A 17,058-nucleotide genomic window follows, 5' to 3' on the forward strand; every position below is an offset into this window, starting at 1 on the left:
ATAAATAAATTTCCGAAAAACCCAATTTTTTTTTTTTTTTTAGATATTTCCAGGAAAACCTTCCCCGAACTTCCTAGGGCGCGACCTATTTTTTAACGTTAAATCCCGGGGCGCGCGATTGGTCTTCTCCTCCCAGTTGCCCCCCTCCTCTTCAATGTTTCCGTTTTTTTTCGTTTTTGTTGTTGTTGTTTTTTTTTTTTTTTATTGTTATTATTGTTGGATGATGGATGGAACCCGCAGACCGAGACAACGGCAAAACTAAGGAGAGGAACAGGAGGCAACTTTTTCTTCTTCTTCTTTTCTTTTTTGGGGGGGGGGGAAAGAGGCAACTTTAAGCGGGGGCCAAGTTGCACTCTCTCCCTCCTTTCTTTCGTAGATTTTATTTATGAACTCCGAAAGGAGAAGTTCGCAGATAAAGAAAGGCCCTTCCTTTTTTTCGTGCGTGCGTTCTCCGCCTTTTTAAGTCTCCCCCTGCTCCCTCCCCTGCTGCGAGCCCCCAAGCTCTGTTCCCACCTCGGAAAACCTCTGTTTCTCTCCGCCTCTCTCTCGAGCGTTCACCCATTCTCCCCTGGAAGCTTGAGACAGGGGACGGGAGGAGCCGCCGAGAGCTGGCGAGAGGTGGAGAAGATACATCTCGGCCTTCCGCACGCGCTTCCAGACGCCTCGGCGGCGCGTGTTCCGCGGGCTTCGCTCGTCTTCGTACGAGCGCGAGGCCGGGGATAAGGCAGCTTTCGGAAACAGGGCGAGGTAACGGTCGATTGATGATGGGTCGGGAAGCGAGGCCGCGGAGGAACGGTGGTGGTGGCGGCGGGCTCCTGCTGTTATTGCTGTTGGCGGCGGCCGCGGCGGCGACGGCACAGACCGCGGCGACGGCGGGGCGCGGCGGCGAGGCCGCGAGCCGCCGGCGGAACGCCTACGCGACGATGATGTACATGGGGACGCCGAGGGACTACGAGTTCTACGTGGCGACGCGGGTCCTCGTCAGATCGCTCGCGCGGCTCGAGGTCGAAGCCGATTTCGTCGTCATTGCCTCCGTCGACGTGCCCGCCCGCTGGGTCCGAGCTCTGTAAGTCCTGCCCTACCTTACTTTCTTCAGCAGCAATAATTACTCTGCCTTTTTTCTTTTCTTTCCAACATCCGCGTCGAGTTCATGTGGCGACTCTGCAAGAATCAGGAAAAAAACAAAAACAAAAACTAAAAGCGATCGATTTATCTCCGGTCTGAAACATCCCCAACTTCACCAAGTCGGCATTCGGTTCTCTGAATCGAGCTAAGGAACAAAGATATCATCTTGAAACCAAAAGAAAAGCTGGGTATTTCCATAGAAAGTGCGCTGGCTTTTTCTTTTTCTTCTTCTTATCTTTTGATATCCTTTGCAATGTTCTTTCCTTTTCGACTGCATTCCCGTTGGTGCCAACGTGAACCCGAGTGGACCAACTGGGACCCCTCTGGCGATGATCCCCTGCCTCCGAGCGCACCGTAAGCGTAGACCCCGGCACCTTCCCGGCCGCCGGATTGGCGCCCGCCGTGTATCGTGTCTGGCCGGTCGGGGATCACGCGGTGGCAGATCTGGGTGATCGTTCGGGTGCCCTTCTGGCGATTCTTTCGTGGAGTTTGAGGATATGCTCTGCGTTCTCAGTTAAAAAAAAACCGCTTTTTTTCATCTTTTTGTTTCTTTAGGAGTGGGGCGGTTTTACTGTCGCTCTGTTACTTTACGGGAATCAACGGGGTCCGTTAGATGTCACAGGTGGCTTCATCCCACGAGGCCTGTCGGGTTGGCCGGACAAATTTTTCGTGCCGGGAATTCGCGTTAGGGGGAAGAAAAAACATGTGGAGACAGACCATCGGTGAACTTCTTTTCCCATCCGTCGTTCTTGCCGGTGGGCTCCCTGTCCTCGGGACTCGCGATAAATATCGCGTTTTCAATATTCGAATTTCGAAAAGAGAAAAATAAATTGACAAGCCCTTCGTGATTTAAGACGGGTTTGTAATTTTGTGTCGATTTGGGATAATCGAACAATGGGTTTGTTCCCGCATGAATAGCATCGCGGAAACGCTGGCTCGAAAAGTTGTTTTTGTTGTCCAGTCTCTTGTTTCTTGCCAATTGATCTTGTTCTTGGTCTTGTTTTTTAATCTTTGGCCAGCAAATGACGCGTTCATATGTTGTGATAAAGAAAAGAAACCATGGGTTTTAGTGGAGGGAGAGGGACACGTAGGATAAGACCCATTTTGTCCCAGTTCGGACGTAAGCTGAAAAATGGGCGACTAGGCCGACGAAGGTGGTAATAACTCCAAAAAGATCAAACCTTTATTTTAAGACGAATGACAAAGCTCCATCCTTTGACATTATCATCACATCTCTTGAGGTAGGCACGTCCTATGTTTGATGTCTTTGTTTGTTTGCCGGGGGGGAAGAGATGAGAGCTTGGGTCCGTGAAGTGGGTAGTTGCTTAGGCTCGAGCTCCGTCCATGGTTTAAGGTCAGATCAATCGCTTGCTCATGTGGAAGTTGAAATATGACGAGGTCGTCTGTAGGGAGCACGTGGTTGGTTCTCCATTATCTTCGCTCGAGGGCGGGCAACTACCGTTAGTGACTTTCCACCATCAATCCACGCCGGCCTCCCGCAATTCGCGAGGAGGTCAGTGTCTGACAGAGCACATGCAAGCAAGCAAGCAAGCACTAGCCCTACCCACACGCGCTCATGGGCATATAAGGAGACTAGTTCAGATTTCTGACGAGAATTTTGCCGGCAAACAGCTAATAATGTTTGTTGATTTGATTGGTCTTGAGAAGTGTCCATGTGGAGTAGGCTGTTCTTGGGCAACCCTGTTGACTTTCAAGCTTGAACGTTAGTGCTCCGTGAATCATTCGGGGTCGGTCGATTCTATTATATTATGGTATTTGAGTGTTGCATTGGAGGACGTCCGTTGCTCCTTTTGTTGACTTTTGAGGATTTTATTAGACCCTACTTCAGGATCTCCGAAATCTCAGTTTTAGGCCATGGCTTCTGCTTTTTGAGCGGTGGGTCAAGAAAAATAATGGGAGAATAACGGGAAGTACAAGCTGTTTGAAGAGCTAATGAAGGTGGAATCTGGGGAAGGATTCCTGCTTGCGCATGCTTCGGGCTTTGTTTAAGTCAACTATGATTTCTTTGATATCAAAAAGATGGTGAAAGCGATCATTTGTGTAAATTAAGGTAGTTAATTGCATTTAAACATCTAAATTTATCTAAGATCTGAACACGGTCAAATGCGCAAAACATTCTGTATGGGTTCTGAGAAAACTTGCAGCAGAAATCAACTTATGGATGCGAGTGCTGCTCGAGGCTCTTATTTTAATAAGATGATTGAACAGATGCGAAGCAATTACTTATTCATCGTAACCGCATTAAATAGAAGTGATCTACCAAACTTCTGATGCTGCATGGCAATTTCTGGGGAAATAGGAGGGGTGCATGTGGCGTCCTCTCCCGTGAATGGAGATGGACATGTCAAGGTTCATCTTGGTTGCACCAAAATTTACATGGGATTGTACCGGCGCTGCATAGCTCCCTTCCAAAATTTACATGGGATAGTAGTGGCTTATATAAGTGCATGGCAAGTGTTGAACTTCATATGTTCTGAGTAATGAGGCGAAGCTTGTGTTGCGCCTTGCAATGCTCCCTTCCATTTTGGCCTCGTGCTTTCTTGCAGTTTCGCATTTAGGATTCAAGACGACTGAATTAGAAGTGATTGTATCTGTTTCTATAATGTAGGGAAGAGGAAGATGGTGCAAAGGTGGTAAGCGTGAATAACCTCAATAATCCGTACAAGGATCAGCCTCATTTCGATCGCAGATTCAAGTTGTCCCTGAACAAGCTCTATGCGTGGAACTTGGTAGACTATGAGAGGGTCGTCATGCTCGACGTGGACAACCTCTTCCTTCGAAAGGCTGACGAATTGTTCCAATGTGGCCAGTTCTGTGCCGTGTTCATCAATCCTTGCATCTTCCACACTGGCCTCTTCGTGTTGCAGGTAGAATCTCTCTCTTGCCCTTTATTGAATCTAGAAATTCATGTAGCTGTTGGAATATACGAGAAAAAAGTTAGGGAAATGATTACCTACTTATGGCAATATCCATTATGAACCTTTTCTTCTCATTTTTACCTTGCAAAATTCTGCACGTGACATTTTTCTGATTGTCTTTATGAATGTGTATCTGCAGCCGTCAGCTGGGGTGTTCAAGGACATGCTTTATCAGTTGGAAGTTGGTAAAGCGAATCCAGACGGTGCAGATCAGGGTTTTATCGGTGGCTACTTCCCTGATTTGCTCGATCAGCCCTTGTTTCATCCACCTGCGAATGGCACCAAGCTCGATGGAAAATATAGGCTTCCTTTGGGTTACCAAATGGATGCTTCCTACTACTGTAAGTTACTGGAAAATACTCTTTTAGCACAGCCCGTGGAAAATATTATTTGATTGGCCTTAATTGTTTGTTGCCTTTGGTGTTCAGATCTTAGACTTCGGTGGAACATCCCCTGCGGTCCAAACAGTGTGATCACTTTCCCAGGTGCACCGTGGTTGAAGCCATGGTACTGGTGGTCGTGGCCTGTCCTTCCTTTAGGAATATCTTGGCACGAGCAGCGGCGTAATACTCTTGGGTAAGATTGGGAGGATATGGAATTTCCTTTCAATGATCTATCGCCCTTCTGTGAATGTCAATACAAACTGGCGAAAGAAATCAAGATGACAGTCCTAAATTTCTGATCCATGTTATCCTGTTGATTTCAACATGATATTGCTGCCTTTTTCCTGAAATTTGGAATGACAAGAGAGCAGTAACTAAACTCATTCTCTTTTCATGTGGCACGTTGAACCAATCTGTCTAAAATCCACACATTATTACTGCGATATCGCAATTTTGCAGAAGCTTATCCACTCATTGTTCTATGTGCAGGTACAGCGCGGAAATGCCTTTGCGCTGATCCAAACTGTGTTTTACCTAGCTGTGATTGCAATGACTCGTTTGGCACGGCCAAACTTCTCCAAGCTGTGCTACAGGCGGACTGACAAGAACACCTCCTTAATCCAGACAGCCCTTAAATTGGTAGCCATCTGGTCCATCCTCGCAGCGTACACTGTCCCATTCTTCCTCATCCCTCACACGATTCATCCCTTGCTGGGTTGGAGCCTCTATTGTCTCGGGTCTTTCTCTCTCTTATCCATCACGATCAATGCCTTTTTGCTTCCCACTCTAACGATCCTGGTCCCATGGTTCGGGATCATCGGGGCCCTCTTCGTCATGGCGTTTCCTTGGTATCGGGACGGTGTTGTGAGGGCGCTTGCCGTGTTCGGCTACGCATTCTGCTGCGCGCCTCTGGTGTGGACATCCTTGGTGAAGGTCACGACGAGCCTTCAGGTATCGCTCGAGAGAGAGGGTTTCCTCCCGAGATTGGGCGAGCAATCCCCATCCCAGGGGTTCAACAAACTGTACTGAAGGCGCACGTTTTGGACAAACACCTGATGTTTATATAGGATTGCATCGAGAAGGGAATTCCACGAGGAAAGAGCACGGGTTCGGAAGCTGCCGGTCGGAGCAGTGGAGATCAATGTGGGGGGAAGTTTGACATTTTTTGTACTTCCTGCATTCTGTACCATAATTTTTTTGAAAGATTTATTGAAACAGGAAAGGTTGCTTCTATTGTGCTAAATTTGTTGCATTATTATTCTTCGGTGAACTGTTCCTATGGGCATCTAGTGAGGATAGGGATACAATGCATGGGAGATTGAACTTGAAATGACCATTTATTCTAGGAAAATTTGTAACCAATGCTGCTCTCTCAGTGTGGTGTTTGACCAATCTTTTGCTGCAATCACCAGACGCTGTTCGTAATATGCTCCAGCAAGTAGCTGGAAACGCGGAGATTGCATTCAAGCTAAACACAGATACGAAAATCGATTGGTGAGTTTACTCGGTCCGACCGACCCCATTGGAATTAAGAGCCTCACGGTTCTGCCGCGTTGAGTCGGTACAGCACCCTGTTTCGATTGATGCTAATGTAATAATTTTTAAATAATATTTTTGAAATTTTTAATTAATTTTTTTCTTTTTCTTTTCTCTCTCCTTTTTCCTTGGACTTTTCCTTGCAATGGCCGACGTTGGCCACAGGTCACTAGGTGAGGGTGACGAAGTTCTCGTCAACCACCAGCAAGGGTCACAACCCTCGCCTTAAGTCGTCTCCCCTACAGCCTTGGGTGAAGGTCGCGTTTATTGTTGATGGCCGACAAGGGCTTTGCGCCCTCACCTAGTGGCCAGTGAGCCTCGCCGCGAGAAAAGTCCATAGAGGAAGAAATAAAAGAAAAGGAAAAGGAAAAAGAATAAAAAAATAACACATCATCTAAAATTATTATGTTAGAGTTGATGAATTGATATCAATATAAACCCATCCCGCGATGGACGCGCTGATTCATGCCCTACCCCTCATTCAGAAAGGGAGGGGTTTGAAACTCCGCGCTCCTATTGCGCGACTTACATGCGGCTTGTAGGAGGTGAGTCTTTGTGTGGGTCACCTGGTTTATGCTATCGGTTGCCGGCTGTACGATTGTTCCCAGGTCATGAAAAAAATAAATTGATACCAATACCAAAAGATTTAGAATTAAATTAATTCAATTGAGAAGTTTGCTTCGGCCTTCTCTCTCTCTCTCTCTCTTCAAGTTTTCGGAGAGCGAAAGGAGGTTCTCTTCTCTGAACTATTAAGGGGAAGAATAAAAGGGCATCTACATTGACTTGGATCTAAAAAGATTCGATTTTTTGTATTTTTCCGAGCTGAATTTCAGGAATTATAGCTTCCTTTCCAGTACCCATTGAAAGAGCACCCCCGTGGGCCGTCGCTGCTCCCTCGCAGATTCATGGAGTGAGAAATCTGAAGGGGAGAACGCTGATGATGCAGATCCGAATGAAACCCCACGTTGGGTTCTTCCTCCCGGTTGCCCTGCATCGATCCCTGTCGTCGCTTCCTCCGAATCCAGTCGCCTGACCCGTGGTATCATTGCTTGCTACTCTTCGAGTTTCAGTGCTTGTACTTGAGTGCTGGCTGTCGTTTGAGTTTCTGTCCATCTTACCTGCTTGTTGAAATGTCTCTGTGAAAACAAGACGAGTTCTTTTTGGGTTTGCTCTAGTGGTTCAAGCACGACTGATGCTTTTGGGTGGAGTGGTAGTTGCAGTAGGTACCAATTTCCTGGGAGTGGTGAGAGAGTGAGGGTTGTTTGGTGTCCCGAGTCGACTAGGTTCTTAGTTTGTGGCACGAACCCTATAAAATTTAGCTGAACATGCCTCCCAAACATGGACATCAGCATCTGATGATAGCATATGGACACCTCCTCTGTTTCCTCAACGAGATGAATTAGTTTGCTGCTACTTTTTTGCCGATTTCTTTTTCACCAAATGCGCTTTTCTGTATTTTAACTTATTTTATCATTAAAGAAAAATGCATTCAAATTTCTACTTCTGCATTAGGCATTATCTGCTTGCAATTATGCTCTGATCACAGTGGATTTAATCCTTTTTTCCGAAATTGTTGGTGTTTTTATTCTGTTTAGCTGGCTTTTCTTGTATGCTTTTTACACGATGGAAGTAAAATGAAATCTTGGGCCTTCTTTCCCTCTGTTGATTTTTTCTCATCATAGCAGGTACGCTCAGTGGGACATTGACCAACTCTCTTGTCCTAATTTTCCATCACAAGGTTGACTATTTTACCTGCCTATCACTGTGAACTTACTAGTGGTTGACTTTGAATGCTATATATACACCACATGTCAATCGTAGGATTCAAAGATATAATCTACCAGTTATTTTTCTTCCTTATCCCAAATGCCAATGACATCAATATAACCTTATCTGGCAGCTACTATATGGGAGCTAGCTAGGCACCAGAGCAGAAGGTGTCTGTTCCGGCCAATACTACCTCGATTTGTCAGCTCCTATTTTATTGCTTGCTTGAGAGTCTAATTCATATTCGTACATTAAACTCCCAAACTCTTCCCTCGATTGCCACATCATCAACCAGCAAAGACATTCAAAACTCAAAGATGCTCACCATCTCGGATGAGAAACTCTTTCACAACTGCCTGCTCGCTCTCTACCTCATTGGACCGCCCACCTTCATCTCCCTACGATACATCCAAGCCCCTTATGGCAAGCACCACCGCTCAGGGTGGGGCCCCACCATCTCCCCAGCCCTTGCTTGGTTCCTCATGGAAAGCCCCACTCTTTGGCTCACGCTCTTGATTTTCCCCTTTGGCAAAAACTCCTCCAACGCCAGATCCCTCATTCTCATCTCCCCTTTCCTCTTTCACTACTTTCATCGAACAATCATATATCCACTGCGCATCAGATCAAGCGGTGGTCAGAGAAGTACTCAACCAAATGCTGCAAATCGTTTTCCGGTCACTGTGGCCTTCATGGCATTTGGGTTCAATCTCTTGAATGCTTACGTGCAAGCCAGGTGGGTGTCTAATTACGAGAGTGACGGTGCTGCTGGTGGGTGGTGGTTTTGGGGGAGATTCTTGGTGGGATTGGTGATATTTGTTAGTGGGATGTATATGAACATGTCATCGGACATGGTGTTGGTGGGGTTAAAGAGGGAAGGGAAAGGGTATCGAGTGCCAAGAGGAGGGTTGTTCGAGTTTGTGAGCTGTCCCAATTATTTTGGAGAGATTGTGGAGTGGCTGGGATGGGCTGTGATGACATGGTCTTGGGCCGGCTTCGGGTTCTTCCTCTACACGTGCGCCAACTTGGTGCCTCGGGCTCGTGCAAACCACAGGTGGTATTTGGATAAATTTGGGGAGGAGTATCCCAAGAGCAGGAAAGCTGTCATTCCATTCTTGTATTGATCAATTCATAAGGATGCTTGCAAACAGGGAAATGAAAAATATGGATGAAACTGGACGTGATTTGTACCCAACGTTTCTTCTTGTTAGAGCTTTTCCAAGAAAAATTTGTAATCCCCCTGAATAATGGAGTTACTATTGATCAGTGGATATTGCTTACTATGTTGTTCAATTCTGAAGTATGAACACCATTGGTCATTATGACGCCCATTTTTTTTAACATGCTCTATGTTTTAGTTCTTGGCAAAAGCCAGAGGAAGAAATAATTGCCATGCAATCCAATGCCCTGGACTTGAAGTTGGATAACGGCTGTTTTCTATTCTTTCTGTTTTTGAGTGTCGAGTCGACAGTTTCATTTTAGTTCACCTGACTCTTGTGATAGAAATGGACACAGGGATCAGCATGTCGAGTTCAAAACAGAAGAAGAGACTTTCTCAGCCTTTTGGCTAGGATGAAGGGCGACTTTTTTTCTCTTGATTGTTCACTTCTGGAGGAGAAACTCGTACGAAAATATGTTCAGAGTATCTCCCTAAACGTAAGAAAAAGATTGTACTCAGGGGATATCAAAAAACACAGACACAATATACAGAAAGGAAAGTGGAAAACCCATTACCAACGGTGAATATTTTGTCGTAATTACAAAACAATGTCAATTAGTCGGTTAAACGATCAGAACATCACATATAAATTCATCAATTCAAAATGTTGCAATCCACCATGAATGGCAATCACACGTTTCCTAGCGTCACCTCAATATTTTTATTTTACGTTGATTTCACACGATGCCAAAAATGAATTCAAATTACTATCTCACTACGAGTCAAAAAAGAAAGTTTTTAAGAAATGCCATGGCAAGGACAAACTATTTCACAAAGGAGTATGAGAATCGAGTAAAGAGAGTGCATCCTGGATTTTCACATAAGCTCATGGGACCTTTTTATTTTCTTGAGCAAATGAAATCTTCATGACATCATCAGCAACTTCATCCTTCTTCATTGGCTCACTCGAGCGTCGAGCTCCCCTGTGGTCAGAATTCTAAGGCGCGCAGGCGGACAGCCAGACAGACAAGAGGCCGAGCTCCGAGGTGTCTCCCTGTCCCAATGGCGTTCCCCTTATCGCCTTCCGCTCCCCTCCGCCTCAAACCCTACTCCACCCTCCGCCTCCTCGCCCTCTGCTCCTCCAATCCCCTCTCAAAGCCCCGACCTTTCCCCCTCCGCCGCCGCCTTCGCCCCTCGCCGCCCCTTCCGCCCCCGGCCGCCGCCCCCGCCGGAGATGCCTCTGCACCGCGATCGCCGCCGCCCTCCGGTCCGGCGAGGCCGTCGAGGCCAAGAAGTCGGAGCTCGCGGACCCCCCGAGGGGCGAGTTCGGCGGCAGGGTCGGCGAGTTCAGGAAAAGGTTGAAGATTTCGGAGATCAAGGGCGGCCCCGAAGAAGGGTTGGGCCTGGTCGGGCAGACGCTGACGGTCATGGGATGGGTCCGGACTCTTCGTGCCCAGAGCAGCGTCACGTTCATCGAGGTAATGATTGATTCTGTATGTGAATTTTTGGCTCGTGGCATTGATTGTTTATTTTGTGGGTAATGGGAATGTTGAGTTCCACGGAGTAATCTATCATTGGTGAATTGAAGCTTTTAGTTGGCTAAGCTAGTGAAGCACAGCATTTGCAGGATCACTTCTGAAGGAAAAAAAAAAGGAGTTTAGTATCTCGGATTCTCTTAAAGGATTTATCTTTTAAGCTAATATATAGTACCATCATAATGCTTGGATTCGTTCGTGCCACGAATGTTCCGTATGGGTTAAGTGTTCAGTGTAATTAAGCATTTCGATGGCGTATTGGTTTTCTCTTCCATTTCCGATGTAGGTTAACGATGGTTCCTGCCTCTCGAATATGCAATGTGTCATGGATTCGGATGCTGAAGGATATGATCAGGTAATCCCGCAAGCAATAAAATTTTTGGTCTACATACATTGTGCTAGCTTTCATGAGATCGGGAAACTCTCATGCTTCATTTTATCATGCAGTTATTTTCATGGTTATGATGCATATTTTTCTGAAGGAAATGGTTTCACATGAGACTAGGGCGATATATGCACTCCTTTAGAGACATCTCAGAGGTGTGTTTTGTTAATTTCTGGGGTAAAATCATAGGTAGAATCTGGCTTGGTGTCAACCGGTGCATCAATTTGGATACAAGGGATCCTTGTCGCCAGCCAAGGATCAAAGCAGAAGGTGGAATTGAAGGTCAAGAAAATTATGTTGGTATGGAGCTATCGGAATTTTTGAATATGTTATTATGTGAAGTGATCCAATTTCATCACTTGTGCTCAACTTTTTAGCTAAATCAGCAATGCTGTTGTGCTCATAGTTTTCTTGACAGGTTGGCAAGAGTGATCCTTCCTATCCCATTCAAAAGAAAAGGGTCAGCAGGGAGTTTCTAAGAACAAAGGCTCATCTTCGACCCAGAACAAACACATTTGGTGCGGTAAGAATCTGTTTTTTGTGATTATTAATGCATAATTGCTTTAAGCTTACTGCTTGATGTAATAGCATACAGAAGATTGGTAGATGCTGTAGTGTCCTCCTATCATGCATATTCCCCCTTCGGTTCACTTGTTTTTACAGGTGTTATCTGCCCCATAATTTCCTCTTGGCAATTTCCAGAAGGTTTTTAATATGGATTGTTCTGGATCTCTTTCTACTGCTTTTTTATTCAGCCTTGACTTTGAAATATACTTCAGAACTGATTGAGATGAAAGCACCATTCTCCGTGGTATTATGATTGTTTGAATTTGTATCAGTGGTTGATTTAGTGCATTTTTATAGACTCCTATTGATACTTTAGATATTCAAGAATTATCGAACTGGGAAGAAACTTTAAAGTAAAGAGCTATGGAAGCAAAGCACCCCTCTTTTCCTTCTGGGAAGTGGACTACACCTGCTGGTCTTTAAAGTTTTCTAGATGTTCTGTTGGAATTCATGCTGCTTTTTTAACAAGAAGCAGTGTTGAAAATCACTAGGGGTGTGCATGGTTCGGGTGGGCGGTTCCCGACCTAGAACTAGGAATCACCCGCTAAACACCAGTTTTGAAAAATTAGAACTGGGAACCGCTCGCTAGTTACATGGATCCACTCGGGAACCGGACCACTGATCCGGTCCGGTTCTCGGGTGAATCCATAGAATTGGTCCAACCTCCGTACCTTCCCTTTTCGCCCTCCTCACATCTACTTATTTTGACTCTCCCAACCATGGTAACTTTATTCTCTTCAAGTACTAGCGCGGCGGCGGCGGCGGCAGTGGTCATGACCATCACGCCGCTTCCATACCGACCACCACCACCATCTTTGCCATTGCCTCCGCTGTCTCCTGCTTCTCCCTCTAGATTGACAATGAGGAGGACAATAGGAACAATGAGCCATTCTTAGACATGGAGTTTGCCCGTCCCCGAAAATGAGGATGATGGGGGGAGGCCTGAGGAGGGGGAGGAAGGGGAGGTATAGCGGGACGAGCCCAACAATGAAAAGGACTATAGTGACGGTGAATGTGGACGTGGCCATGAGGATGACGATGATGTGGAGAGAGAGTTCAAGTTCGAGGGGGGAAAAGAGAATCAATTCACTATTTCACTGAGTTTAGACTAGGACTCGAAGGGTGATGAGTAGATGCAGAGGTGAATTGGAGAGGAAGAGGGAGCTTGGGGAGATTTTGAACTAAGAGAGACGAGATGAAGTAGGAGAGTAGTAAATTAAGACAAGATGGTGATTAGAGCACTAAATTTTAGATTTGCTAATTTCTAATTTTTTTAAATATTAAAAATTAATATATTATTATAATATAACCGGTCCAATCCAGGTGGGCGGATCCGCCCATTGAACCGGGAAGCGGATTGATATCCACCAGTTCCCATAAATTGGAATCGGGAACTAGACCGGTTCTCTTAAGACCGGTTCTGGGCGATTCCGGTCCGGTTCCAAGCGGTCCGGGTGGGTCCTAATTCTTTTGCACACCCCTAAAAATCACTTTGAGAGTGTTATTTTTGCTACTTCAAATTTGGCTTCTCCTGTTATAAACTAGTTTCTTGTGCTGCACAGTATTCTTAAAACAAAGACAATTGGTTATTCTTTTTGTGAGATGTCATCCAAAACATTTGGAGAAAAGAGTGATTTATTCAAGAATGTCCGAGCAAACTTTCATCACATTGGGATTTGCCTGTTTTGGCGACACATTTAGGATTATGTTGATGTTGTTCCTTGATTTCCAGTTTATGATGAGAACATTCAACTCCATTGATGATGTCAACTATAGTAATTCCAGTATCGTGATCGAGTTCCTTCTTTAAAATAGGAACCTGATATGGGACATCTAGTTGACTTTGACAAACTATGAACTTTTTTCTTTAATTATTGAATGTTGATGTTTCACTTTTGCAAGAATCAATCATTTATTTGTCTTGTCTGCTCCTTTTGTTGAATATCTTGTCTCAGTCAAACTTGTGATGGCATTGATTTTGTGAGATCTTGCAATTATTCATTTTCATGCTCTGACATGCACCATTTGACGGAATTTCTGAAATGGCAAAATTTTGAAGCATCTATTTTCTTCTTTAACTCTCTCCAAATCTAGGTTTCAAGAGTCAGGAATGCTTTGGCCTATGCTACACATAAATTTTTTCAAGAAAATGGATTTGTTTGGGTGTCAAGTCCCATTATCACTTCTTCTGACTGTGAAGGAGCAGGAGAGCAGTTTTGTGTCACTACTTTGGTATGTATCCTTCTTTGATTTTTACATATTACAAAAATATGTTCTGCAGTTTATAATGTTATTGCCTATTGCATCCACAGATTCCAAGTTCAGGAGAAACTACTGCTACTCCCATCGATGCCATTCCAAAGACTGAAAATGGTTTAATAGATTGGTCACAAGTGAGTTGACTTGCTATTTGGAGATAACATTTTGAAAGGGCTACGTGTTTGTTCTGTCTGTATTTCCTAAGTGCTTTCTTGTTTAGCATGATTCTTTCTTTTAATTTCCTGGTGCAACGTGCAGGATTTTTTTGCAAAGCCAGCATTCTTGACTGTCTCTGGCCAACTCAATGCCGAAACATATGCTACTGCTCTCTCTGATGTATGTTGTTATCCTCTCCTCCGTTTCAGCATCAGATTTGCGGAAGTAAGAGCGTGTGTTTATTATAATTGTAGGTGTATACATTTGGACCCACTTTTCGAGCTGAAAATTCCAACACAGCAAGGCATTTGGCTGAATTTTGGGTGAGAAGTGTCTATTTTTGCTTTCCATTTTATATTGAAAACAACTGTTTAAAATAATCTTTTTCAATAGCTTTGAAATTTGTATCCATCCTGTAGATGATTGAACCTGAACTTGCCTTTGCTGATCTGGATGATGACATGGCCTGTGCAACTGCCTATCTCCAGTATGTAGTATGTTACCTTTTCACTGGCCTTTCCTAGTTGGAGCTCTTATATAGGAAAATTTTGTTTGTGAATTTACATCTAACGAATGCTTTTATCCGTTGAAGGTGAGGCATGTACTTGAAAATTGCAAGGAAGATATGGAATTCTTTAATACCTGGATTGAGAAAGGAATAATCGATCGACTGACGGTATGAGTTATTATTGATGAAGATGTTTTTGTTTGTAGAATTGATGCATTTGAGGGTGAAGTCTTTTGGACTTTAGGTGTATGATCTGATGTGTGGGAGATCATTTCCTTGCTTCGCAGGATGTAGTTAATAAAGACTTTGTGCAGTTGACTTATACTGATGCTGTTGAATTACTTGTCAAATCCAAGAAAAGTTTGAATTCCCGGTAATTCTCTTTCTTATGCTAAATCAGAGCATATTTTTACATCGTTTAGCTTGGCTATGTCTAAAGAGTTTTTAAAAGTATCTTCTAAAGGTAGAAAAGCTTAGCATCATGGAACTCCATTTTCTTTTATCTTTAAACTGAAACACGATGCAGAATGATCTTTTCTTGTTATAGAGTGGTTTTGCTGATTTATAGGTGAAATGGGGCTGCGATTTGCAAAGCGAGCATGAACGTTATATCACAGAACAGGTCTTTTGTGGATGCCCAGTAATCATTAGAGATTATCCAAAGGTATGAGCCATAGTCTCCCTGCATTCTTTCTGTTAAAGCACCCCCCACCCCGCAGCCCCTGCCCCGTTACCCAAAAAGAAAAAAAAAATTCAGCTTTCAGCATAATTTCTTGCCTATGAAATGAATATAATGCATTGAAAGCTTCTTTATACTTAATAATTTAGGATATCAAAGCATTTTATATGCGGCAAAATGACGATGGAAGGACAGTTGCTGCTATGGATATGTTGGTACCTCGGGTAAACTCGACTCCTTCCTTTTCTCTTCTATCATATGCCCTTCCTGATTTAAAGTCTACTGGACGGCCAATTTTAACAAGCATGAGGTGATGACATTGGCTGATTAATCCACACGATGAAAATGAAGCTATTAAGGGATTTCTCCCACAGAAAATTTAATAAAAAGAAAAAAGAGGAGAAAAAGGACCAAGGCCGATGTATCGGTTACTTAGAACCACCCTTTCCTTGGCCTTAGGCCTTAGGCCCATGCCTGAGTCTCACCATTAGATCCCCCATCTTTTTTTTTTTTTTTTTTTGGTAAAACTTAGATCCCCCATCTTTATTTACCCAAATGAAGAAAAGTGAAAATAAGCTCTACATAAATAGAATCTTCAGTTATAAAGGTCTGTTAAATTCGGATATTCAGGAAAGGTGACTCGTACCACCTTTCCAACAGATCAATAGGTTGTTTGTGTTCCTCTAGTTCCAGCACATCTATTGTTTCCTAATTTAAGTGACTCGGGGATGTGTATTATAACTTGGACGACTAATAAGCCTTTCCATTGGAGAGAGCACATGAATGGATTTTAGATCATTTCTGTCCACGTATCACTATGTCTTAGCCTAGTAGTACTTCAATTGACAAAGTTGAGGTAAAATCAGCATAAACCAATAGGACTACCAGAGTATATAAAAATTGCCAACAATGGGTCATTCTACAGCCAAATTGTTTCCAAGCCATACCTCTTCACAGATGGGTGGCTATAAGGTTGTTTTCGGGCTTTCCTGTCTAGTCTAGCTTTTTCTCTTTCTTATTTAATGGCGACTCTTTTGCAGGTTGGGGAGCTCATTGGAGGAAGCCAAAGAGAAGAAAGGCTTGAGTATCTAGAAGCCCGTCTAGATGACTTAAAGCTGAATAAAGACACCTACTGGTGGTATCTTGATTTGCGGCGCTATGGTTCAGGTGAGTGAGTTTCTGTTTAATCATATATTCCGATGTCAAAGCAGCAATTTTGAACAACCATGATTGAAAACTGCGGCTTTTCATCCTCATGTGGCAGTTCCTCATGCGGGATTTGGGTTGGGCTTCGAGAGGCTTGTGCAGTTTGCCACTGGCATAGAGAACATAAGAGACACAATACCTTTTCCTCGGGCGCCTGGTTCATCTGAGTTCTAGTAGGATTATTCTTTTCTCATGTTGTTGCCGAATTGCAGCTCAAGTTTCTCCTTTTTGGCCTCTAAACTAGGCAGTCTTTTTGAAGTTTAAACTTGAAAGTTTCTGTATATATATCATTCTTTAAGCGGCCTAACGATGCCATGCTCATTGTATTTGCAACTTGGCATTAGGCTTTAGAAGGGTATGGATCTCCGTAAAGGAAGTGCCCTCAGGAACGTGGTCTATCTTGTGCGTCGGACCAATATAATCTATTCCGTTGAATTTAGGCCGATCGAAAGGCAAAGGCTACGCCAAATCATTCGTGACACTTGGTTTTTGTGATTAGTGATTACTGAAACCCGTGTGTTGGCAGACGTCTATTTCACAAGCCTCTGCTTATGAGAATCCGCCCATCGTTGTTGAGCACGCAGCTGAGTATTAAGTTGCATACCATTTGTCATTAGAGGTAGGCCTTCGATGCACTCGACTATGTAGTTTCATGTGGGTAACGCACCGCATGTGAAGATGTTAATATTCTTTGCGTGCCCTCGATCAGTTCAGTTTTATCAAATGACGAAGACGGATGATGTGGTGGTAGGTGGGAAATCGACCCCTCTATCATCGGCTAAAATTGGGTCATGAGGTTTTGTGCTGTTCGAAACTTTTGCGCCTCCGAAAGCAACGAACTACGGAGCGCGCTACCA

The 17,058-nt window shown here is 44.1% G+C and overlaps 3 protein-coding genes across 5 annotated transcripts; all 3 read left to right on the plus strand.

Annotated features, from left to right (window-relative positions):
- The first annotated feature begins 322 nt into the window (after positions 1 to 322).
- Positions 323 to 5,809, plus strand: LOC104441914 (putative glucuronosyltransferase PGSIP8). Its single transcript, XM_039311390.1, is given in 6 exon segments — positions 323 to 1,066; positions 3,755 to 4,013; positions 4,204 to 4,405; positions 4,493 to 4,640; positions 4,937 to 4,956; positions 4,959 to 5,809. Coding segments are annotated over 6 exon segments (1,452 nt in total). The 5' UTR covers positions 323 to 761; the 3' UTR covers positions 5,477 to 5,809.
- Positions 5,810 to 6,676: 867 nt separating this feature from the next.
- Positions 6,677 to 9,066, plus strand: LOC104441915 (steroid 5-alpha-reductase DET2). 3 transcript variants are annotated; one of them, XM_010055172.3, is made up of 3 exons: positions 6,677 to 7,022; positions 7,666 to 7,721; positions 7,884 to 9,066. In XM_010055172.3, the coding sequence occupies exon 3, from the start codon at positions 8,068 to 8,070 to the stop codon at positions 8,869 to 8,871; it is 804 nt and encodes a 267-aa protein (XP_010053474.1). In that variant the 5' UTR covers positions 6,677 to 7,022; positions 7,666 to 7,721; positions 7,884 to 8,067; the 3' UTR covers positions 8,872 to 9,066. The 3 variants fall into 3 exon arrangements, with proteins under 3 accessions (XP_010053474.1, XP_010053476.1, XP_010053477.1); XM_010055174.3 differs by having other exon boundaries at positions 7,669 to 7,721; XM_010055175.3 differs by lacking the exon at positions 7,666 to 7,721.
- Positions 9,067 to 9,813: 747 nt separating this feature from the next.
- LOC104441916 (asparagine--tRNA ligase, chloroplastic/mitochondrial) lies at positions 9,814 to 16,680 on the plus strand. Its single transcript, XM_010055176.3, is given in 17 exon segments — positions 9,814 to 10,053; positions 10,056 to 10,384; positions 10,728 to 10,796; positions 11,016 to 11,126; positions 11,245 to 11,349; positions 13,488 to 13,625; positions 13,706 to 13,786; positions 13,911 to 13,988; positions 14,063 to 14,131; positions 14,228 to 14,302; positions 14,401 to 14,484; positions 14,604 to 14,670; positions 14,673 to 14,689; positions 14,885 to 14,980; positions 15,145 to 15,219; positions 16,036 to 16,162; positions 16,260 to 16,680. Coding segments are annotated over 17 exon segments (1,722 nt in total). The 5' UTR covers positions 9,814 to 9,968; the 3' UTR covers positions 16,376 to 16,680.
- Positions 16,681 to 17,058: the final 378 nt, after the last annotated feature.

The sequence above is a fragment of the Eucalyptus grandis genome, chromosome 4, assembly GCF_016545825.1.
Source record: "Eucalyptus grandis isolate ANBG69807.140 chromosome 4, ASM1654582v1, whole genome shotgun sequence".
Taxonomy (NCBI): Eukaryota; Viridiplantae; Streptophyta; class Magnoliopsida; order Myrtales; family Myrtaceae; genus Eucalyptus; species Eucalyptus grandis.

Bases quoted from the DNA above. Each gene is read 5' to 3' on its own strand.
- LOC104441915 (XM_010055172.3), top strand. From the start codon at position 8,068: ATGCTCACCATCTCGGATGAGAAACTCTTTCACAACTGCCTGCTCGCT.